The sequence below is a fragment of the Mobula birostris genome, chromosome 1, assembly GCF_030028105.1.
Source record: "Mobula birostris isolate sMobBir1 chromosome 1, sMobBir1.hap1, whole genome shotgun sequence".
Lineage (NCBI taxonomy): Eukaryota > Metazoa > Chordata > Chondrichthyes > Myliobatiformes > Myliobatidae > Mobula > Mobula birostris.
The window spans coordinates 56,388,743-56,412,902 of NC_092370.1; the positions used below are offsets into that span (position 1 = coordinate 56,388,743).

At 44.2% G+C, this 24,160-nt stretch overlaps 1 protein-coding gene and 1 long non-coding RNA gene across 10 annotated transcripts in view; one reads left to right on the forward strand and one right to left on the reverse strand.

The window, feature by feature from the left end:
* The window catches only part of LOC140196367 (protein EFR3 homolog A-like), a 170,347-nt gene extending 165,770 nt beyond the window's left edge, over window positions 1-4,577 (reverse strand). For 4 of the 8 annotated variants that reach the window (XR_011885695.1, XM_072255491.1, XM_072255452.1 and 1 more), the window contains exons 1-2: window positions 4,207-4,577; window positions 3,464-3,545 (exon numbers count right to left, since the gene is read on the reverse strand). Coding sequence is in view for 2 of the 8 variants with exons in the window: in XM_072255491.1 (XP_072111592.1) it covers window positions 3,464-3,473 (10 nt within the window). In the remaining 6 variants the exon portion in view is untranslated. The remainder of the gene's footprint in view (window positions 1-3,463; window positions 3,546-4,206) is intronic. The other 4 variants (XM_072255500.1, XM_072255462.1, XM_072255483.1 and 1 more) reach the window with 3 other exon arrangements.
* Window positions 4,578-5,553: 976 nt separating this feature from the next.
* Window positions 5,554-22,506, forward strand: LOC140196396 (uncharacterized). 2 transcript variants are annotated; one of them, XR_011885696.1, is made up of 5 exons: window positions 5,554-5,584; window positions 7,290-7,528; window positions 13,294-13,491; window positions 17,192-17,534; window positions 19,148-22,506. It is a non-coding gene; the product is annotated as an uncharacterized lncRNA (long non-coding RNA). The 2 variants fall into 2 exon arrangements; XR_011885697.1 differs by lacking the exon at window positions 13,294-13,491.
* The last annotated feature ends 1,654 nt before the right edge of the window (window positions 22,507-24,160 follow it).

Sequence of the window (24,160 nt, forward strand, 5' to 3'; positions counted from 1 at the left end):
TGGGGGGGACGAATGGACAAGGAAGTCGCGTAGGGAGCGATCCTTGCGGAAAGCAGAGGGGGAGAGAGGGAGGGAAAGATGTGCTTAGTGGTGGGATCCCGTTGGAGGTGGCGGAAATTACGGAGAATAATATGTTGGACCCGGAGGCTGGTGGGGTGGTAGGTGAGGACCAGGGGAACCCTACTCCTAGTGGGGTGGCGGGAGGATGGAGTGAGAGCAGATGTGCGTGAAATGAGGGAGATGCGTTTGAGAGCAGAGTTGATAGTGGAGGAAGGGAAGCCCCTTTCTTTAAAAAAGGAGGACATCTCCCTCATCCTGGAATGAAAAGCCTCATCCTGAGAGCAGATGCGGTGGAGACGGAGGAATTGTGAGAAGGGGATGGCATTTTTGCAAGAGACAGGGTGAGAAGAGGAATAGTCCAGATAGCTGTGAGAGTCAGTAGGCTTATAGTAAACATCAGTGGATAAGCTGTCTCCAGAGACAGAGACAGAAAGATCTAGAAATGGGAGGGCCGTGTCGGAAATGGACCAGGTAAACTTGAGGGCAGGGTGAAAGTTGGAGGCAAAGTTAATAAAGTCAACGAGCTCAGCATGCGTGCAGGAAGCAGCGCCAATGCAGTCGTCGATGTAGCGAAGGAAAAGTGGGGGACAGATACCAGAATAAGCACGGAACATAGATTGTTCCACAAAGCCAACAAAAAGGCAGGCAACTAACCAGGCTGCTTTTAATCTTCAAAGTAATGGAGGGTATCATCAACAGTGCTTTCAATAACATGTCCACCGATGCCCCCATTTGGGTTGTGCAACATCCTCTCTGTTCCAGATACAATCACCAACTTGGACCAATGTGGACCAAAGAGCTGAAATTCAGGGAATCAGTGTCTGCTTTTGACATTGTCAGCAATTGCTGAAATGTGACATCAAGCAGCTTAGTACAAATGATTTGCCTATTACTAATTGTTGGAGTCATCTTTCACACAAAGGAAAATGATGTAGTTGATGGAAGACAATCATACTATCTGCATATCAATGTAGGTGTTCTTCAGCACAGTGTCATTAGCTCAACCATGTTCAGCAATGACCTTCTCATCATAAAAGCAGAGAAGATTCCTCTCATCACTAAGTTCTTAAAAAAAAAACAACTGAAAAACCATTTAAATAGTGTGACTACAAGATCAGATTAGAAGCTTGGTAAACTGCAGCAAATAACTCATTTTCTCACATGCCAATTGCATGATGCTTTCCTCCTGCTTAGATCAGCATGGCATTAACCAGGAAGGAAGGCAATGAAATGGCAAACCAGCTCACTTGAATGCCATCCCATCCACCAGCTTCATTCCTTCAACACTGGAACCCAGAGACTGTTGTGGACAACAAAGTGCACAGCAATTACTTGTGTGGATATTTCAACACTATCCTCTAATTTGGCCTTCTCCATTATGGAGAACAGAGGCAGTAGGTGCACAGGAGTACCAGCATTTTGCAGGCTTCCTTCCATGTTGCACAGCTTCCCAATGTTCCTTTATAATTGATGGGTCAAAAACGTAGATCTTCCCACCCAAGAACATTTTTGTAACACCTTCAAAAGAAGGTAGCTTTCTGCCTTCTTGATGGATAATAACTACTCAGGAATGCCCACATCCTGAAAAATGAACACATTTGCTTTAAAATTTGTAATGAAACATCAATTCATAAAACTAAATCACATTCTAAATTAATCAGGCCAAAATAAAGCAAGAAGACAATTACAGAACAACCAGAATCCTAAAATAATTGAAAGTTATTTTTCCTTTGAAGCAAGAATTATCTTTTTGAAGTGTATTCTTTGATTGCATAGTAATAAATCCTACAAAATTTATACAGGCTGGTTATTTTATCCTAGATTAAATTTTAGGTTAAGCACCAAACATACTATTGTAACTAATTTTGAAAATGCTCTGAATCAGAATCCGGTTTAATACCACTGACATATTGTTAAATTTGTGGCAGTACAATGCAATATGATAAAGTATGGAAAAAAAGGAATTACAGTAATTGTAACTCTGCATCTTAAATAGTTAAAATAAGTAGTGCAAAAACAGAAAACGTAAAAAAAGTATTGAGGTAGTGTTCTGGGTTCAAAGTCCATTTAGAAATCAGATGGCAGAGGGGAAGAAGCTGTTCCTGAACTCCTGTGTGTGCACCTTCTGGCACCTGTACCTCCTTCCTGATGGTAATAATGAGAAGAGGGTGGTGGAAGTATTAGCATCATATACATGACTATAGTATCAAATAACAGAAAATGTCAAACTCATATAAAAGAAACAACTAGCTGGAGAAACTCAGGTCAGGCAGCATCTTCTTCTGCTAGCAGACAAATGTTACAGGAGCATCAAAACTAAAACCACAAGGCTACTGAACAGCTTCCTCCCACAGGCAGTCAGACTGCTAAACAGCTGCTCTACCTGACTCTGCTTTGGACACTTTTAACTTGCACTGGGCACTTATAACTTGATTTTAACTGACATGTGGCTGTTGTGTTTTACTATTTATTGTTATGTTTATTATTTAGTGCTGCGTTTGTTATGTTATGATTGCACTGCTCCTGGGAAACGCTGTCTCATTCTGCCCTGCAAAATTAGAATGACAATAAAGTTTTTTGAATCTTTGAATTTTTTGAATCTTTGAATCTTTTGAATCTTTGAATCTGTAAATCGTCTCAACACAAAACTCCTGCAGTCTCTCTGCTTCCACAGATGCAGTTCCTCTGGCAGTTTTTTTTGTTTGTTTCTGATTACAGCATCTGCTTTCTCATGTCCCTACATATTTACACAACTAATATGTCCTAGTAGTATGTCAAGGTAAGTTTAAACCATTTTAAAATATTAAGTTATGACAAACATGGTAAGAGGGGCATATCACTTTTAAAAACAACAACATATAAACTTCTACTTATGAAATATCTACCAGGCTGCTACTCCTTATCATATCTTTACATGTACAATACAAAGCAACTTCATTTCATATAACTTAAACTACAAGTGACTATTTTAAAGATAAGTTTAAAACAGTCACAAAAATACTTACAATAATAGCACATTTTTTAAAAATCAAAGAATGCTATCACAAATAAAAACTAAACATTTTGCTGAATCTGATTCTACAAAACCCACTTTTCTCCCAACAATCTTGAATAAAGTTAACCAGCCACATCAACTTATACAGGAAAGGAGCAACAACAAATTCTCTCATCTACTTAAAAGCAAATATTACAAACTATATTTTTTTTAAAAACACTTATTAACTTTCAACAGGATTAGCACAGTTCATAAGATAACAGAAGATTGCAAGCCTGGCTTGCAAAGTGTCTTTCTACTAAAGCATCACAGACCAACCATTTATCACTCACAAATAAAGTTTCACAAGAGACTATGGAGAAGTGTATAAATATTTTTTTCTCTTGCATAGGTTACTCCAGTCTTTACCTGCTGGCATCCTGGGTCTCGACAATCATATAATCCTATCGAACTAGACTTACTCGATGTACCTAATAAATCATTTCAACACCTGCAACATAAAGGAGTCAAACATGATCAGGACTAGCATCGTACACAAACCAATTCAACTCTTGCCCAGTTTTCATCCCCCTCAGTGACCGCAAGCTTCGGCTTTCATCCCCCTCAGTGACCGCAAGCTTCGGCTTTCATCCCCCTCAGTGACCGCAAGCTTCGGCTTTCATCCCCCTCAGTGACTGCAAGCCTCGGCTTTCATCCCCCTCAGTGACCGCAAGCTTCGGCTTTCATCCCCCTCAGTGACTGCAAGCCTCGGCTTTCATCCCCCTCAGTGACCGCAAGCCTCAGTTAGCGGGCACAAGTGCTTTTCCTCCAAGGATAGAAGGGGCAATTGCATCAACACTGGCGTTTCTCGCCAGAGACATTGTAGACAACTCCTGCGAGTAATAGGAATAACCCCCCTGCCCCACCCAGCTAAGTAGGAGTCCGTAATGCAGAACACACCCCTCCCGCCACATCAATGGCACAGACGGTTGGAGTGCGGGGTGGTCAGTAAGGCAGACAACCCTCTGACCCATCAGCGGTGAAAACCAGCTGCCCCATTACCGGGGCCTGAAACCCGGAGACGCTATGTCACCCTGAACCTCATCTAGGAACCGGATTTTCGTTGTTCACGCAACCGCCGCCGCCCATCCCCTTTCGTCCGTTCCTTTTACCTCCTGAAACCTCGCCGTTTTATTAATCTTCATCTTTCTAATCCCTTTAAAATACCTTGCTGCGGATTTCGGACTGATGGGGAAAATACTTCCGGCAATCAACAGGGAAGTTCCTGTCAGCGTCACAGATGGGCGGGGCAAAGCAAGAAGGAGTGTTTTGGAAACATGAAACTGTAGCTGCTGGAAATCCAGAGTAACGTCAGCAAAACTCAGCAGGTCAGGCAGCATCTATGGAAAGAAATAAAGAGTCGACGTTTCGGGCCGAGATCCTTCATCTGGAGGGTTTGGGGCCTTTTGCTAAATTGTTTTCCCTTTTTTTAAAGTTTCAGAAGCTCAAAGGTTTGGTGTGAAGGATCAGCGGTGCTGTCCCAGCATGTTCCATTTGCTTAAACCAAGTCTTTTCATCTTGCCCTTGTAGAAATGTCTGTATCCTAATACAGAGTACACCCTTATCCACCAGTCAGCCAGGTGAATCGTAATACAGAGTACACCCTAATCCACCGGCCAGCCAGGTGAATCGTAATACACACAAAATGCTGGAGGAACTCAGCAGGACAGTCAGCGTAGATAGGAAAGTGTAAACAGCCAACACTTTGGGCTGAAACCCTTCATTAGGTCTGGAAAAAGAGATGAGAGGTCAGAGTAAGATGGTGGGAGAGGGGGAGGAAGAAGTGCAAGGTAGTATGTGATAGGTGAGGGGAGGAAGAAGTGCAAGGTAGTATGTGATAGGTGAAACTGGAAGGTGAGGTAGTATGTGATAGGTGAAATGGGGGGTGGGAGGTAGTATGTGGTAGGTGAAACCAGGAAGGCGGGGGGGTGGTAGTATGTGATAGGTGAAACCGGGAGGGAGGGTAGTATGTGATAGGTGAAACCGGGAGGGGGGGGTAGTATGTGATAGGTGAAACCGGGAGGGGGGTAGCATGTGATAGGTGAAACTGGGAGGGGGGTAGTATGTGATAGGTGAAACTGGGAGGGGGGGTAGTATGTGATAGGTGAAACCGGGAGGGGGGTAGCATGTGATAGGTGAAACCGGGAGGGGGGGTAGTATGTGATAGGTGAAACTGGGAGGGGGGTAGTATGTGATAGGTGAAACTGGGAGGGGGGGGTAGTATGTCAGGGGTCCCCAACCTTTTTTGTACTGCGGACCGGTTTCATATTGACGGGGGGGGGGGGGGGGGGGGGTAGGGTTGCCAACGGACAAGAGAAGAGCCAATACGCTGTTTACACAGAGAGACTACAATGACCATGAATCCTTGAGAGGGCACCAGTGCGCATGTGTGCTTTGCGTATGCGTGTACGTGCGTATGTTTTCTGCGAACTGATTTTGGTGATTCTGTTGGGGGGGGGGGGGACGTTAATCACGACCAGAATATAGGTGGTAAGTGCCTAATACACTCAATCTCGTTTCTAAAAGGGTTTATCTAACGAGTTTAATATTAAACGCACAGCGCATATTTTCCTCGCATGAATACAACGATAAGTCAATTATCAGGGAAGGACGGGAGCTTGAAGTAAGTGTTGAACGAACTTCCAGTAGAAGTGGTAGAGGCAGGTTCGATATTATTTAAAGGAAAATTGGATAGGTATACGGACAGAAAAGGAATGGAGGGTTATGGGCTGAGTGCAGATCGGTGGGACTAGGTGAGAGTAGCGTTTGGCACGGACTAGAAGGGCAGAGATGGCCTGTTTCCGTGCTGTAATTGTTATATGGTTATATAAGTAAGCCAATAGAAACCATAGAAACTACAGCACAGAAACAGGCCTTTTGGCCCTTCTTGGCTGTGCCAAACCATTTTCTGCCTAGTCCTACTGACCTGCACAGGGACCATATCCCTCCATACACCTCCCATCCATGTATCTGTCCAATTTATTCTTAAATATTAAAAAAAAACCCGCATTTACCACCTGGTCTGGCAGCTCATTCCATACTCCCACCACTCTCTGCGTGAAGAAGCCCCCCCTAATGTTCCCTTTAAAATTTCCCCCCTCACCCTAAACCCATGTCCTCTGTTTTTTTTCTCCCCTTGCATCAGTGGAAAAAGCCTGCTTGCATTCACTCTATCTATACCCATCATAATTTTATATACCTCTATCAAATTTCCCCTCATTCTTCTACGTTCCAGGGAATAAAGTCCCAACCTATTCAACCTTTCTCTGTAACTGAGTTTCTCAAGTCCCTGCAACATCCTTGTAAACCTTCTCTGCACTCTTTCAACCTTATTTATATCCTTCCTGTAATTTGGTGACCAAAACTGAACACAATACTCCAGATTCGGCCTCACCAATGCCTTATACAACCTCATCATAACATTCCAGCTCCTATACTCAATACTTTGATTAATAAAGGCCAATGTACCAAAAGCTCTCTTTACGACCCTATCTACCTGTGACGCCACTTTTAGGGAATTTTGTATCTGTATTCCCAGATCCCTCTGTTCCACTGCACTCCTCAGTGCCTTACTATTAACCCTGTATGTTCTACGTTGGTTTGTCCTTCCAACGTGCAATACCTCACACTTGTCAGTATTAAACTCCATCTGCCATTTTTTAGCCCATTTTTCCAGCTGGTCCAAGTCCCTCTGCAGGCTCTGAAAACCTTCCTCACTGTCTACTACACCTCCAATCTTTGTATCATCAGCAAACTTGCTGATCTAATTTACCACATTATCATCCAGATCATTGATATAGATGACAAATAACAATGGACCCAGCGCTGATCCCTGTGGCACACCACTAGTCACAGGCCTCCACTCAGAGAAGCAATTCTCTACTACCAGTCTCTGGCTTCTTCCATTGAGCCAATGTCTAATCCAATTTACCAACTAGCATTTACCAATAGCATCATAACATTTTAAGTAACATTTGGATATTAAACACACAGCACATATTTTCCCCGTATGAACATATAAACTCATTGCAACACACCAATATCGCTGAATCAGTGGGAGCCCTGGGCTGAATGCTTGTTTCCCTGGAACAAGATGGTCCCATCGAGGGGTTATGGGAGACAGCAATACTCGAACGGGGTTCCTTATGTCCAGTCTATTACGCAATTTGGTTTTCGTTCCATTCATTCATTGCAGAGATATGTTGGAAATGGAAGCAACGTTTTCAGTGCTTTCGTGGCTATCTCAGGATATTCAGCCTTGACTTTGAGATCCAGAATGCCGGCAGAGATGTTATGTCAAACATACTTTTCAGCCCGCCGTCATTTGCAAGCTCGAGGAGTTGATCTTCTTCCCGCGTTGACATGGATGACGCGCGGGTAATGACCTCGCATGCGTAATGGCTCAACAGTGGGCGTGACAAGCAAAGAGGAAAGGTGCAGCTGACTCCTATTGCCAAATCATATCGTTTCCTCGCAGCCCGGTAGCGCATGCTTTGTGGCCTGGTACCGGTCCGCGGCCTGGTGGTTGGGGACCGCCGTAGTATGTGATAGGTGAAACGGGGAACGGGGGTAGTATGTGATAGGCGAAACCGGGAGATGGGATAGTATGTGATAGGTGAAACTTGGTGGGGGGGGGGGTAGTATGTGATAGGTGAAAATTGGGGGGGAGGGTAGTATGTGATAGGTGAAACTTGGGGGGGTGGTAGTATGTGATAGGTGAAACTGGGACGGGGGTGTAGTATGTGATAGGTGAAACCGAGAGGAGGGGTAGTATGTGATAGGTGAAACCGGGAGGGGGGGTAGCATGTGATAGGTGAAACTGGGAGGAGGGGTAGTATGTGATAGGTGAAACCGGGAGGAGGGGTAGTATGTGATAGGTGAAACCGGGAGGGGGGTAGTATGTGATAGGTGAAACCGGGAGGGGGGGTAATATGTGATAGGTGAAAGTTGGGGGGGGTAGTATGTGATAGGTGAAACTGGGAGGGGGTTAGTATGTGATAGGTGAAACTGGGGGGGGGTAGTATGTGATAGGTGAAACCGGGAGGAGGGGTAGTATGTGATAGGTGAAACCCAGTTGGGGGGGATGGTAGTGTGTAATAGATGAAACTGGGGGGGGGGGGGGGGAGGTGGAGTAATATGTGACAGGTGAAACCGGGAGAGTGGGGGGTAGTATGTGATAGGTGAAACCGGGAGGTGGGGTAGTATGTGATAGGTGAAACTTGGGGGGGGTAGTATGTGATAGGTGAAACCGGGAGTGTGGGTAGGTGAAGTAAAGAGCTGGGAAGTCAATTGGTGAAAGAAATGAGGGCTGAAGGATGTCCCAGTGGCCACCTATTACAATTCTACTTCCCATTCCTATTCTGACATGTCACTCCATGGCCTCCTCTACTGCGACAATGAGGCCCCACTCAAGTTGAAGGAGCAATAGCTTGTATTCTGTCTGGGTAGCCTCCAATCCAATGGCATGAACATCGATTTGTCAAACTTCCAATAATTGCCTCCCCCCCCTTCACCATTCCCTATTCCTATTTCCCTCTCTCACCTGATCTCCTTACCTGCCCACCACCTCCCTCTGGTGCTCCTACCCCTTCCACAGTCTTTTGTCCTTTCCTATCAGATTCTCCCTTCTCCAGCCCTTTATCTCTTTCACCAGTCGACTTCCCAGCTCTTTACTCGACTGTTTACCCTTTTCCATAGATGCTGCCTGGCTGGTGAGTTCCTTCGGCGTTTTGCTTTGATTTCCAGCATCTGCAGATTTTCTTTTGTTTGAGATGTACACGAATGATTTTGAAACCCTGGAAGAAAGGAGATAGTGGATCCTGTCAGATGGTTCTTCAAACACACTGTCAAACTATCGTCTGCCTCCAGTAAAAATTCTGTCCCATTCTCCTACCTCCAGCACTGATAATAAGATGATGAGACCTTCCTCATAATGATCTCTGAAATGTCTTCCTTCTTCCTAAACCATGGATTCCATTCCACCATTGTGAATGGAGTCCTTGACTATGTTTCATCTTTGTTCTCTAAGAAAGATCAAGTATGGAGTTTCCTGGTCCTCTGCTCTCATTGCGCTATCCTCTGCATTCAGCAGACTATACTGTTCCACTTAGTTCTTCCAACTCCAAAATGATTCCACCACTATTCCCCTCCCTCGTTTGTGCTTTGAAGAGATCATACACCTTGCAATGCTTTAGTCCACTCCACTGTCCTTATCAACCACCCCTCATCTTCAGGCATTCAACCACAGGAGGTGCAACACCTGCCCTTTCACCTCTTCTCAGGTGAAACAGTGATTCTCTGGCACTTTGTCAAGTCTACTGCACTGAGTTTAGCATTCATTATGTGGTGTCCCTGCATATTGGAGATACCAAATGTAGATAGGATGATGACAATGCAGAGTACCTGAGTCCTGTCTACTGGGTAACTTTTAAATTTCCTGTTTCCTCTGCTACCTTAATTCTCCAACTTGTGTCCATTCTGACTGACCTCTATGTGAATCAGAATTGGGCTTAATATCACTGGCATACAGTATGTCGTGAGATTTGTTGATTTGCGGCAGTAGTACAGTGCAATACATAATAAAACGCTATGTAAAGTGTATACATATCTATATATAAATTAAGAAAGTAGTGCAAAAAGAGGGCAAAAATAGTGAGGTGGTATACATGGATTCATAGTCCATTTAGAAATCTGATGGCGGAGGGGAAGAAGCTGCTCCTGAAATGTCACATGTACAAGTGTACCTCTTCAGGCTCCTGTACCACCTCCTTGATGGTACTAATGAGAAGGGAGCATGTCCTGGGTGAAGGGGGTCCTTCACAATAGATGCTGCCTTTCTGAGGCATCCTTTTCAAGATGCCCTCGATGCTGGAGAGTCTGGTGCCCATGATGGAGCTGGCTGAGTTTGCAACTTCCTGCAGCTTTTTCTGATCCTGTGCAGTGGCCCCTTCCGTAGAAGATAGTGCTGCAACCAGTTAGAATGCTCTCCACGATATATCTGCAGAAAGTTTCTAGTGTCTTTGGTGACATACCAAATCTCCTCAAACCCCTAATGAAATGTAGCCACTGTTGATCCTTCTTTATAATTGCATCAATATGTTGGTCCCAGGATAGATCTTCAGAGATGTTGACACGCAGGAACTTAAAACTACTTACCCTTACCACTGCTGATGCCTGGATGAGGACTGGTATGTGTTCCCTCAATTTATCCTTCCACAATCAAATCCTTGGTCTTGCTGATGTCGTGTGCAAAGTTGTTGTTGTGGCACCATCCAACCAGCTGACCTATGTCACTCCTGTAGATACCAATTGAAATTCTGCCACATTGATCAAGTTGTGTCAAATTCGTCCTCACCACTGGTGCTGCGGCCTTTAGTCTCTGCCTAAACGCTGGGTTATGACCACTAGGTGTTCCAGATCAGCTGAGCAGGACTGAGACCAAACCAATATGTCTATTCACCATGATGAGTTAATCATGAAGCATACTCCCCCTGCTCTGTCTTTAGAGGACTGAACTGACCTGTCTTTGCAGAGAATGGTGAAGTCATTAGGCTGCAGTACTATGTCCAAAATGACGAAGATTAACCATGTTTCAATGATGCAAAGTACACAGCAATCCCTGATGTCCCTCTACACTGTAAACTTTCTCTGAAGTTTTCAGTTTTATTTTTCGGAGACTCTACATTCATCAGCCGGATGGTTGGAAGTGGAGTTTGAAGGCCTCTGTGTTTTAATCATACTTGTACCCCAGTGTGCCTACCCCACTTCCATTTTTTTAAAAGGGAGACTGCATTCACGACCTAAGTCTGCCATCTGCGGTTTGTAGATTTTGAGGATCGATAGATTGTTTAATCACCTTAAAATGATGTTGCTTAGTGAATTATCCATGGCTGTAACTGTGGGTTTCAGCTGTAGTAGTCCTAAACAGGAATACTTGAAGATTCTCATTGGAGCTGCATGCAGAGTTGCCACTCACAGCCACTTCCGCACTTCCACACTTCCACATATACCTGTGTGAATCCCCACGGTATCTGGTGACCCTGTGATCTCTGTCCTAGAGGCTGATATCAGAACATCCTTCATGGGAATGAACTCTTGCAAGGAGTTGGATCCTAACGGCACGCCCGGATGAATACTGAAAACCCGTCCTGGTAACTGGTGGAAGTGTTTGATAACATCTTCAACCTTCACTGCTGCAGTCTAAGATTTCTTACTGGCTTCAAAATGAAGCAATAAAACTAGTGCCAAAGAAGAGCCAGGAGAGTAACCTCAACAACTATTGCCAGGTGGCACTCGTTTACCATAATAAATTGCTTCAAATCATTGATTATGTCTGAAATTAACTTCTGCCTAAGCAAGGACTTGGACCTCTGCAATATGCTTGCCTCCAAAGCAAGGTTACAAGCAGATTCAATCTTGCTAGCTCTCCACTCTGCCTTGAAGCACCTAGCCAACTGTAAAATGTACACTGGACTGCTCTTCATTGATTACAGCTTGGCACTCAACACTATCATCCACTTAGAACTAATTACCAAGCCTCAGTTCCTTGGTCACTGTATCTCTCTCTACAACAAGATTGTTTTTGGGAGACCAGTCAGAGTGGCCCAGCAATAACATCCTCCTCCTTGTTAACAAGCAAAATAAGCGTACCTCAAACTCACTGCTTTACCATCTCTACACTTATGATTGTGTGGCTAAGCACAGTTCAAATGGTATTTATAAGTTCACTGATGAGTCTGCTGTTGTTGGTAGAATCTCAGACAGTGATGAGGAGTCATACAGAAGTGAGACAGATTGGCTGGTTGAGAGGTGTCTCATCAAAAATATTGCATTCAATGTCAGCAAGACCAAGGAATTGATTGTGGACTTCAGGAAAGGGAAGTTGGGTGAATAAACACAGGTCCTCATTGAGGGATCAGTGATGGAAAGGGTAAACAGCTTCAAGTTCCTGGCTGTCAATATCTCAGAGGTTCTATCCTGGGCCTATCACATTGAAGACGTTCTCCTCACAACTAATCAGTAAGCTTCAAGACCTTAGCCTCAATATCTCCTTGTGCAATTGGATCTTCGATTTCCTCACTTGCAGACCTCAGTCAGTTCCAATGGGAAACAACACCTCCTCCGTGATTTCCATCAGCACAGATGCACCAGAAGGCTGTGTGCTTAGCCCCCTAATCTACTTGCTTTACACTTATGACAGTGTGGCTAAGCACAGCTCTAATGCCATATTCAAGTTTGCTGATGACACCCATGTCGTAGACCTAATCAAAGGTGGTGATGAATCAGCATATTGGAGGAAGATTGAAAATCTGGATGAGTGGTGCCGGAACAACAACCTTGTACTCAATGTCAGCAAGACCAAGGAGCTGATTATTGACTTAAGGAGGAGGAAACTAGAGGTCCATAAGACAGTCCTCATTGGAGGATCAGAGGTGGAAAGGGTCAGTAACTTTCAAATCCTTGGTGTTATTATTTCTGAGGAATAGTAACACAGTACGGCATAGTAGTTAAGTGGATTTCCAGAGGAGTTTGTGAAGATTCGGCAAGACTTCTAAAGCTTTGACGAACTTGTATAGATGTATAGATATTGACTGGCTGCACAGTCTGGTATGGAAACACCAGTGCCCTTGAAAGGAAAATCCTCCAAAAAGTAATGGATATGCCCCTGTCCATCAAAGGTAAAGCCTGCTCCACCAGTGAGCACACCTACATTGAGCATTGTCGCAGGAAGACGGCATCCATCATCAGGGACTCCCCACTGTCCAGAACGTGTTTTCTTCTTACTGCTGCTCTCAGAAAAAAGGTACAGGAGCCTCAGGATTCACACCACCAGGCTCAGGAACAGTTATTACCCCTCAACCATCAGGCTCTTGAACCGAAGGGGATAACTTCACTCAACTTCACTTGCCTCATCACTGAAATGCTCTCTCAACCAATGGACTAACTTTCAAGGACTCTTCATCTCATGGTCTCAATATTTATTGCTTATTTATCATAATTATTTACTTATATTTGTATTTTCACAGTCTTTGGCTTTGCCACTGGTTGAACGCTCAGATGCAGCCTTTCATTGGTTATATTATGATTATCGTTCTATTATGGATCTATTGAGTATGTCCACAAGAAAATAAATCTCAGGGTTGTATACAGTGACATATATGTATTTTATTAACAAATTTACTTTTAACTTTGAATTTTAGATGCAATCATGAAAAAGGACACACCACATCTCTACTTTGTTAGGAATTTGAAGAGATCCATTATGTCACCAAAGATGCTTACACATATCTATAGATGAACAAGGAAACATAATGGAGAGTTATGGACTCAGCCAGCTCCATCACAGGCATAACCTTCCTCACCATCAGGAGATCCTCAAGAGGTGGCAGTGTACCTCAGTAAGGAGCTCGTCATTCCTATCTGTGCAATGGTCCTGTTTTCAGAATCCTTTACCAATTAAAACACAAAGCTCAACTTTTACTTCTCCAAGAAGTGGATGTTGTCCTCAACATTGCTAGGAAGTGGCATGTACTAAATGGAGTAACTAGTTGAAGATTATTCTGGACTTACAAAATTATATGAAGCACATATAAGCAAGAATTAATATGAAAATCATTGTTCCAAAAAAATTGTTTGCAATTTAAGTTGCATTGATACTTCATGGCTATTGAAACCAATGTTGGGTGTGAGGCATTTTGAGTTTGTACCATTGTAACTATTGCAAGATAATATATGAATGGTTGTATTAATTGGTTCTCACTGCTAACCCTCTTGATAAGATCAAGAAAGGAATTAAATAGCCATCTCTGGTATTTACATGACACTAGGCTCCAGGACAGCTTCTCTGTCACTATTAAAATACTATTGAGTAGCTTCCAAGGATGATAGAATAGATTAATGACCTCACAATCTATCTTGTTATGATCTTGCACCTTATTGTTGACTTACACTGTACTTTCTGTGTGGCTCTTACACTTTATTCTGCATTCTGTTTTTGATTAACCTCGTTCTACCCCAAAGCATTATGTAATGAGTTGATCTGAATGAAGAGCACGCAAGACAAGCTTTTCACTGTATCTCAGTACACGTAACAATAGTAAAACAATTCCTTTAGAAAGTCCTTTGGCATTTCTTTAGCCAGAGGGTGGTGGACCTCTGAAATCCATTGCCATTGAGTATATTTGAAGCAGATTTTGATAGGTTCTCAATTAGTCAAGGCATCAAAGGTTATTGGGAGAAGGCAGAAGAATGGAGGTTGAGAGGGGTAATAAGTCAGCCATGATAGAACAGGCTCAATGGACCGAATGGACTAATTCTGCTCCTTTGTTTTATGGTCTAATTCCAATTCCAATATCCCTGCCATGTAATTATGTGAAGAAAAAAAGGATGACAGGAGTGAAGGTAGGACCAATTAGAGGTAAAGGTGGGAGGATGTGCCTGGAGGCTGTGGAAGTAAGCGAGGTCCTCAATGAATACTTCTCTTCGGTATTCACCAATGAGAGGGAACTTGATGATGGTGAGGACAATATGAGTGAGGTTGATGTTCTGGAGCATGTTGATATTAAGGGAGAGGAGGTGTTGGACTTGTTAAGATACATTAGGACGGATAAGTCCCCAGGGCCTGATGGAATATTCCCCAGGCTGCTCCATGAGGCGAGGGAAGAGATTGCTGAGCCTCTGGCTAGGATCTTTATGTCCTCGTTGACCACGGGAATGGTAAAGGAGGATTGGAGGGAGGCAAATGTTGTTCCCTTGTTCAAAACAGGTAGTAGGGATAGTCTGGGTAATTATAGACCAGTGAGCCTTACGTCTGTGGTGGGAAAGCTGTTGGAAAAGATTCTTAGAGAGGATCTCTGGGCATTTAGAGAATCATGGTCTGATCAGGGACAGTCAGCATGGCTTTGTGAAGGGCAGATCGTGTCTAACAAGCCTGATAGAGTTCTTTGAGGAAGTGACCAGGCATGTAGATGAGGGTAGTGCAGTGGATGTGATCTATATGGATTTTAGTAAGGCATTTAACAAGGCTCCACACGGTAGGCTTATTCAGAAATTCAAAAGGCATGAGATCCAGGGAAGTTTGGCCAGGTGGATTCAGAATTGGCTTGCCTGCAGAAGGCAGAGGGTGGTGGTGGAGGGGGTACATTCAGATTGGAGGATTGTGACTAGTGGTGTCCCACAAAGATCTGTTCTGGGACCTTTACTTTTCGTGATTTTTATTAACGACCTGGATGTGGGGGTAGAAGGGTGGGTTGGCAAGTTTGCAGACGACACAAAGGTTGGTGGTGTTGTAGATAGTGTAGAGGATTGTCAAAGATTGCAGAGAGACATTGATAGGATGCAGAAGTGGGCTGAGAAGTGGAAGATGGAGTTCAACCCGGAGAAGTGTGAGGTGGTGCACTTTGGAAGGACAAACTCCAAGGCAGAGTACAAAGTAAATGGCAGGATACTTGGTAGTGTGGAGGAGCAGAGGGATCTGGGGGTACATGTCCACAGATCCCTGAAAGTTGCCTCACAGGTGGATAGGGTAGTTAAGAAAGCTTATAGGGTGTAAGCTTTCATAAGTCGAGGGATAGAGTTTAAGAGTGGTGATGTAATGATGCAGCTCTATAAAAATCTGGTTAGGCCACACTTGGAGTACTGTGTCCAATTCTGGTCGCCTCACTATAGGAAGGATGTGGAAGCATTGGAAAGGGTACAGAGAAGATTTACCAGGATGCTGCCTGGTTTAGAGAGAATGCATTATGATCAGAGATTAAGGGAGCTAGGGCTTTACTCTTTGGAGAGAAGGAGGATGAGAGGAGACATGATAGAGGTGTACAAGATAATAAGAGGAATAGATAGAGTGGATAGCCAACGCCTCTTCCCCAGGGCACCACTGCTCAATACAAGAGGACATGGCTTTAAGGTAAGGGGTGGAACGTTCAAGGGGGATATTAGAGGAAGGTTTTTTACTCAGAGAGCGGTTTGTGCGTGGAATGCACTGCCTGAGTCAGTGGTGGAGGCAGATACACTAGTGAAGTTTAAGAGACTACTAGACAGGTATATGGAGGAATTTAAGGTGGGGGCTTATATGAGAGGCAGGTTTTGAGGGTCGGCACAACATTGTGGACTGAAGGCCCTGTACTGTGCTGTACTATTCTATGTTCAATGTTCTATTTAATACACAGTTCAGGACTTAATATTCTGGTTGTTAGTATATTCAGAGAGTTATCCTTCAACACGGTGACAAAAGAGGTACTCTTTCATTATCTGGTATTTTGTGCTCGGATCTCCTCTGACCAGCCAACTGTCTGGTTCTGCCATGTGGATATGTAATACTACAAAAGTTAGCTATAAACAGTCAAGGTGTTATAGCAGGTTATTATAGCCATTTGAGGTGTAGTTAATCGCTTATTGTCTTTGTCTTTAAAAGTAGAAAGTATCAATGTACTCTTGAGTGTCAGAGAAGAGGGGAAACAGATTCTCTAAAAGATCTGCTGTTTTGAATAAAGTTCTTTTTTGGCTCCCTGCTATAGGCTCTGTGTGGCTTAATCACACTGTGGCTCACTGATGTTCAGTTTGGGTTCCATCCAGACCACTCACATCCAGATTTCATTGCAAACTCAGTGTAAACATGAATATGTGAACCAAATTCTTTTGATGAGTTAAGTGTAATTTGATGTGAAGTCAGCATATGGCTGGCTATGATATAAGGGAGGCTTAATAAAGTGGGAAACAATGGGAATTTTATCTGCGCTGGCTGGACTCATATTGCATGAATGATTTTGCTTTTTTGTCAGTGTTATCTTCTGCTAATAACAGGACTGGAGATCATGTTCAACTAGTCAGACAGAACTAATAGACAGAGAGAAACTGAACCAATGTCTCTGAAGGATGAGCTTAAGCAGAAATTTCCAGTTTCAATATAGACTGAGAAAGAGAATTATCTAAATTTGGAAAATTTGATATTAACACTGGATAACTGCAACAAGTCCTGACAGAAGTTAAGGCTGGAGGCGGGATGAAGTCAAGATGGTGCTAAATGGTGACTCCTTTTCTTGAATTGTCGGAAACAGCTTTATTTCTATCTTTGACGTTTCTTTTTTTTTCCCTTTTCAGGGTGTGGGGGGTTCTTTCGAAGACACTGCTACACTCTGATTTTGGTTCTTTGCGGGAATGGGACCCGCTCTCAGGGCCTCACAACCGGCCGCTTTTTGATATCCCAAGGACGCAGCCTGGAAGATGAGCGTACCTTCAGGGTTCCAGGTGTTGGTGGCTCTGAGGACATGCTGATTCTAGGCCGATGCCCCTGACTGAGGTGTCGCGGGAGAACATGTAACATCAGGAGCAGTGGGTTAGCAGCCAGCGGTTGTGTGTCCGGAGACCTGTGCCTTTTTGCTGCCGACTCTGGATACAGAGCTAATAAAAATGGGATGCAACAGACTTTTAACTTCGTAAATCAGTGAGTTATTTTTTATGTCCCCTCTCACTGCGAAACAGGGACATGTCTTTTTCCCTTATTCTACAAGGAGGTCAGTACCAGTGGTGTGCCTCAGGGAACTGTGCTGGGACCCCTTTCTCTTCATGATTTTTATAAATGACCTGGATGAGGAAGCGGAGGGATGGGTTAATAAATTTGCTGATGACACAAAGGTTGGGGGTGTTGTGGATAGTGTGGAGGGCTGTCAGAGTTTACAGCAAGACATTGATAGGATGCAAAACTGGGCTGAGAAGTGGCAGTTGGAGTTCCACCCAGATAAGTGTGAGGTGGTTGATTTTGGTAGGTCAAATATGATGGCAGAATATAGTATTAACAGTAAGACTCTTGGCAGTGTGGAGGATCAGAGGAATCTTGGGGTCTGAATCCATAGGACCCTCAAAGCTGCTGCATAGGTTGACTCTGTGGTTAAGAAGGCATACGGTGCATTGGCCTTCATCAATCGTGGAATTGAGTTCAAGAGCCGAGAGGTAATATTACAGTTATATAGGACCCTGGTCAGACCCCACTTGGAGTACTGTCCTCAATTCTGGTTACCTCACTACAGAAAGGATGTGGAAACTATAGAAAGGGTGCAGAGGAGATTTACAAGGATGTTGCCTGGATTGGGGATCACGCCTGATGATAATAGGTTGAGTGAACTTGGCCTTTTCTCCTTGGAGCGACGGAGGATGAGATGTGACCTGAAAGAAGTGTATAAGATGAGGGGCATTAATCATGTGGATAGTCAGAGGATTTTTCCCAGGGCTGAAATGGCTAGCATGAAAGGACACAGTTTTAAGTTGTTTGGAAATAGGTATAGAGGAGATATCAGGGGTAAGTTTTTTATGCAGAGCGGTGAGTGCCTGGAATGGGCTGCCAGCAATGGTGGTGGAGGCAGATACGATAGGGTCTTTTAAGAGACTTTTGGATAGGTACATGGAGCTTGGGTAACCCTAGGTAATTTCTAAAATAAGTACATGTTCAATACAGCACTGTGGGCCAAAGGGCCTGTATTGTGCTGTGGGTTTTCTATATTTACAAAGAGACTGTGTTATGTCAAATTACTGGGTGAACAAGTGGTTTTTCAGGTACTGCAAGTCTGTGTCTTTGTTAATGCTTTGCTGCACGCTTGAATGTTTGGTGGAGGGTGCTGATGCTTTTTTGCTGGTGGGGGTGGGTGGCTTCTCATTGCATTGCTGCTGCTTGTTCGTGGGAGGGGAGGTTGGAGGGGCTTTGGGGTTCTAACATTTAACTGTCATTCATTCTTTGGGGCACTCCTCTGTTTTTGTCAATGTCTGTGAAGAAAATGAACTTCAGGATGTATGTTGTATACCTTTCTCTGACATTAAATGTAGCTATTGAACCTACTATTCCTTAAGCCTGAGTAGGGCCTTGTTATAATATAGCAAGAGGCCAAACTGGAACACCTAGCAGTCATGTGTTCTCTATTTTACCTGCTGAGGAAGTTTTCACCCTCATCCTTGCAGCAATGTACATTCCACCTCTGGCCGACATTAGGCAGGCACTGGAGGAACTAAGCACCGTGATCAACAGTTATAAAACTGCGCACCCTGATGCCTTTCCTATCATTGCAGGGAATTTCAACCAGGCCAACTTGAAGAAGTCTCTGAACAACTACCACTAACATATCACCCCTGGAACCAGAGGAGCAAACACAGTTGACCACTGTTACACAGTCATCAAGGACACTTACCATGCCCTCTCACTCCCTCACTTTGTAAATTCCATTCTCCTGGCTGTACTTCTACTCCCGACGAGCAGGCGGAGACAAAAGACCACAGCACCAGTGGTGAGGACCAAGTAAGTATGGTCAAGCAAGGTGGAGGAGCACTTAGAGGACAGCTTTGAGTTGGTGGACTGGATGATACTTAGGGATTCATCTTCGAATCCAAATAAGTATGCCATAGAGTTCACTGACTTAATCAAGATCTGCATGGATGAGTGTGTACCTTTCAGAACCTACTGGACATACCCAAACGTTGATGAATCAGGGATTCACAGTCTGCTGAGGACTAGATCTGTGGCATTCAAGAACACTGATCCAGAGCTATACAAGAAGTCCAGGTATGACATTCAGAAGGCTATTTTAAGAGTAAGAAAATAATTCCTATTGAACTTAGAGATGGAATCAGATGCATGTCACCTCTGACAGGGTTTGCAGGCCATTACTTCCTATAAGGTGAAACCTGATATCACGAATGGTTGTGATGCTTCACTCCCAGATGAGCTCAACGCCTTTTACACATGCTTTGAAAGGAAGAATAAAACCACACCCGTGCGAATCCTTGCAGCATTGGTAGTCCTGTGATCTCTATCTTGGAGGCCTTCAACAGAACCTCTTTCAGGAGGGTGAACTCTTGCAAGGCATCACGCCCTGATGGTGTACCTGGTAGGGCACTGAACATCTGTGCCAACTAACTAGCAGAAGTGTGCAAGGCCATCTTCAATTTCTTACTGCTGCAGTCTGAATTTCCCACCTGTTTCAAAAGGGCAACAATCATACCAGTGCCCAAGAAGATCAGGGTGAGCTGCCTCAATGGGTATGACCCAGTTGCACTCACATCTGCTGTGATGAAGCGCTTTGAGAGGTTGACCATGGCCAATCTCACTGGCTCTTCACTCAACCTTGAATCACCTTAACAATAGCAATACCTACATCAGGTTGTTGTTTATTCATTACAGCTCAGAGTTCAATACCATCGTACCCTCGGTTCGAATCAACAAGCTCCAAAACCTGGGCCTCTCTACCTCCCTCTGCAACTGGATCTTTAACTTCCTCACTGGGAGACCATAGTCTGAACAGATCAGACTTAACATATCCACCTCACTAAAAATCAACACTAGTTCTCCTCAAGAAAGCATGTTTAGCCCACTGCTCTACTCTCTGTATCCATGGCTCTGAGGTTAGACACAGTTCAAATGCCATCTATAAATTTGCTGATGACACAACTGTTGTTGGCTCAATTTCAGAGGGTGATGAGTAGAGAGAGAGAGAGAGAGATGGATCATCTGGTTGAAGGTGTTGAAACAGCAATCTTGCACTCTGCATCACTACGACAAAGGAATTGATTGTGGACGAGGAAAGGGAAGTTGAGGGAACACACACCAGTCCTCAACAAGGGGTCAGCAGTGGAAAGAGTGAACAGTTTAAAGTTTTAGAACATTTCTGAAGATGCAATTACAAAGGAGGGATGACAGTGACTATATTGTGATTAAAGAGATTTGGTATGTAAGAATCTCACAAATTTCTACAAATGTATCATACAGAACTGGTTGCATCACCTTGTGGTATGGAGGGGTCACTGCACAGGATCAGAAAAAGCTGCAAGAGCTGCAACCTCAACCAGCTCCTTCATGGGCACCAGCCTCCCCAACATCAAGGATATCTTCAAATGGTGATACCTCAAAAAGGTGGCATTCAGTCAGTAAGGATCGCTCATCGCTCAGGACATGCCCTCTTCTCGTTGCTACCATCAAGGAGGAGGTAGAGGAGCCTGAAGACTCCAGCATTTTGTGTGTGTTGCTCGTGTCTCTAGGCTGGGTGTGTCTGCACCTGTGCCACACCCCTACCCTGACACTCCTTCTCTGCCACCTGCTCCACACCCCTCCCATAGTGCTCCACCCTTGTCATTCCCAACATCCTTTGCTTCCGCCAGATTTACAAACTTGGTCTCTGCTCCACGTTCTGTGCAAAAGTCTTAGGCATCCTAGCTACATATGTCAATGACATTAAACGTGATTCTGATTCTGTTACTCTCCTTAAGTAAAGGAGTATTTTCAGATTATTGTTAAATAAGTGGTTATTACTGTCAATCACAGATGCAGAGTAGCCAGAGTTCTCATCACTTTCTGTAGGTTCAAAAGAAATACTAAGTCTTCTACTGATACCATTGCATTGAAAGATGCTTATCCAGTTAGCTCACACATCCAAAAGAATTGACATTAACGAATATATTTTATTGAAAACAATTTTCCAAAGACCTGCATAAATGCTTTGTCACAGAGCCACAGGGATCAATGTAAAATAACACAAGGATCAGTCACTAAAAACCTGGTTAAAAAATACCATTTTACTGAGAGGTTTAAATGAGAAGGAAAAATACAGGTCATTTAGTGCACAGGATGAAGACTTTAGACATGCAAACCTACTTTTCGTCTTGCAAAGGTACAGAATTTGTATGTTCTTGTCAGAATAAAATGCAAGAAACATAGGTATAGGAAGCCATGGTTTTTGAGAGATATTGAAGCCCTTCTTAAGAAAGAGAAGAAAGTGTATAGCAGATATAGGCAGGCAGGAAGAAATGAGGTACTTGAGGAGTATAAGAAATGGAAGGGAGCACTTCGGAAGGAAATTTGGGTGGCTAAATCTGCACATGTGGTTGTTTATAGCATACAAGGTGAAGGAGTAACTTAAGGATTCTACAGAAATATTAAGAACAAAAGGATAGCAAGGGACAACATTGGTCCTCTGGAAAATCAGGGTGGTAATCCATGAATGGAACCAAAAAGAGATGGGGGAGATCTTTTTGCATCTGTATTTACTCAGGAGCTGGACGCAGAATCAATAGATGTGAAACATTGCAGCAGTGAAGTCGTGAATCCTATACGGATTACAGAGGAAGAAGTGTTTGCTGCCTTGAGGTAAATTAAAGTGGTAACTCCCCAGGGCCTGACGAAGTGTTCCCTCAGACCCTGTGGAAGCCTAGTGCAGAAATTGCAGTGGCCCTAACAGAGATACTTAAAACATACATAGCCACATGTGAGGTGATGGAGGATTGGAAGAGAGCTAATGCTGTTTTATGAAGTTTTTTGTGCACCGTAGTCCCCATGCAGACGTTGATTTCATCAAGGGAGAGGGAGTTTAAAAGAAGCAGATGGTGGCTGTCGGCATATTTTGCATGCCACAGTTCCTGAGAAGACATCAGATTGCATAGAGGGAGAGGGCGTTTAAAAGAAAGGGGGGGGGGTAGCGTAGTTGGGTCATTCAGTGCACCACAGTTCCCAACGAGACATTAGATTGTGCATAATTAAGCAGTTGGCATGGGTTGATAAAAAGTTAGGTTTAAGTGAAGCAGACATTCTGAGAGTGGCTACTGTGTGAGTGAGCCAGTGTTACAGTGGGGAGTTGAGGCTATGGGACATTGGGGCTTAGGAGATGGGTAGGCCATAGGTAGATTTAAAAAAATCATTATCTATTCTTTCTTTCTTTCTTTTTGCACATTTAGAGCAGTGGGGATGCCAGGCTGGATAGTGGAATGCTCCTCTTGTGGGATGTGGGAAGGTAGGGAGACCTCTAGCCTCTGACTACAACCCCTGCAAGAAATGCATCCAGCTGCAATTTCTACCAGAGCATATTAAGGAGTTTGAACAGGAACTGGATGAACTCAAGATCATTCGGGAAGTTGAGGGGTTGATAGACAGAACATACAGGGAGGTAGTTGACCCAAACTGCAGGACATAGGTTACTGCATGACCGTCAGGAAGGGGGAAAGGGGTTAGGCAGCTGGTGCAGTGTACCCCTGCGGTTGTTCCCATCAACAGTAATTATACTGCTTTGGACATTGTTGGAGGGATGACCAAGCAGAGGAAAGTCTCAGTGGTTAGGTCTCTGGCTCTGAGGCTCAGAAGTGGGGAGGAGAGGCAGGCTGCAGTGATAGGAGATTCTTTGGTTAGAGGAAAAGAAAGGAGGGTTTTTTAAATTTATTGGGATTCAGCGCGTTGTGTTGGCACGTGGCCAAGTGGTTAAGGCGTTCGTCTAGTGAACTGAAGGTCGCTAGTTCGAGCCTTGGCTGAGGCAGCATGTGTGTCCTTGAGCAAGACACTTAACCACACATTGCTCTGCAATGACACCGGTGCCAAGCTGTATGGGTCCTAATGCCCTTCCCTTGGACAGCATCGGTGGCGTGGAGAGGGGAGACTTGCAGCATGGGCAACTGCTGGTCTTCCATACAACCTTGCCCAGGTCTGCGCCCTGGAAACCTTCCAAGGCGCAAATCCATGGTCTCATGAGACTAACGGATGCCAAAGAAAGGATTCAGCATGTAGTAGGTCCTTCCGGCCCCCGACTTAATCACAAGACAATTTACAATAACCAGTTAGCCTACCAATTGGTACGTCTTTGGAGCACCCGGAGGAAACCCAACCAGTCACAGGGAGAATATGCAAACTCCTTACAGGCAATGCTGGGAATTGAACCTGGTCGCCTGCACAGTAAAGTGTTGTGCTAACAACTACGCTACTGTGCCCCTGATGAGAACGAGACTCCCAGATGGTACATTGCCTCCCAGGGGCCAGGGTCAGGGACATCTCAGATCGAGTCCTCAGCATTCTTAAGTGGGAGAGTGATCAGCCAATGCAGTTTAACATGTGGCTAAGGGGATGATGCAGGAGGGAGATTTCAGATTTTTAGACTTTTGGGCTCTATTCCAGGGAATGTGGAATGTGTACAGAAGGGACAGTTTGCACCTGATCTGGAGTGGAAGGGTTTGCTAGTGCTGCACAGGATGGGTGGGGGTTAAACTAAAATTGCAGGGGGATGGGAACCAAAGCAGAACAGGTAGTGGAATGGTTGTGGAGAAAGTTGTTCT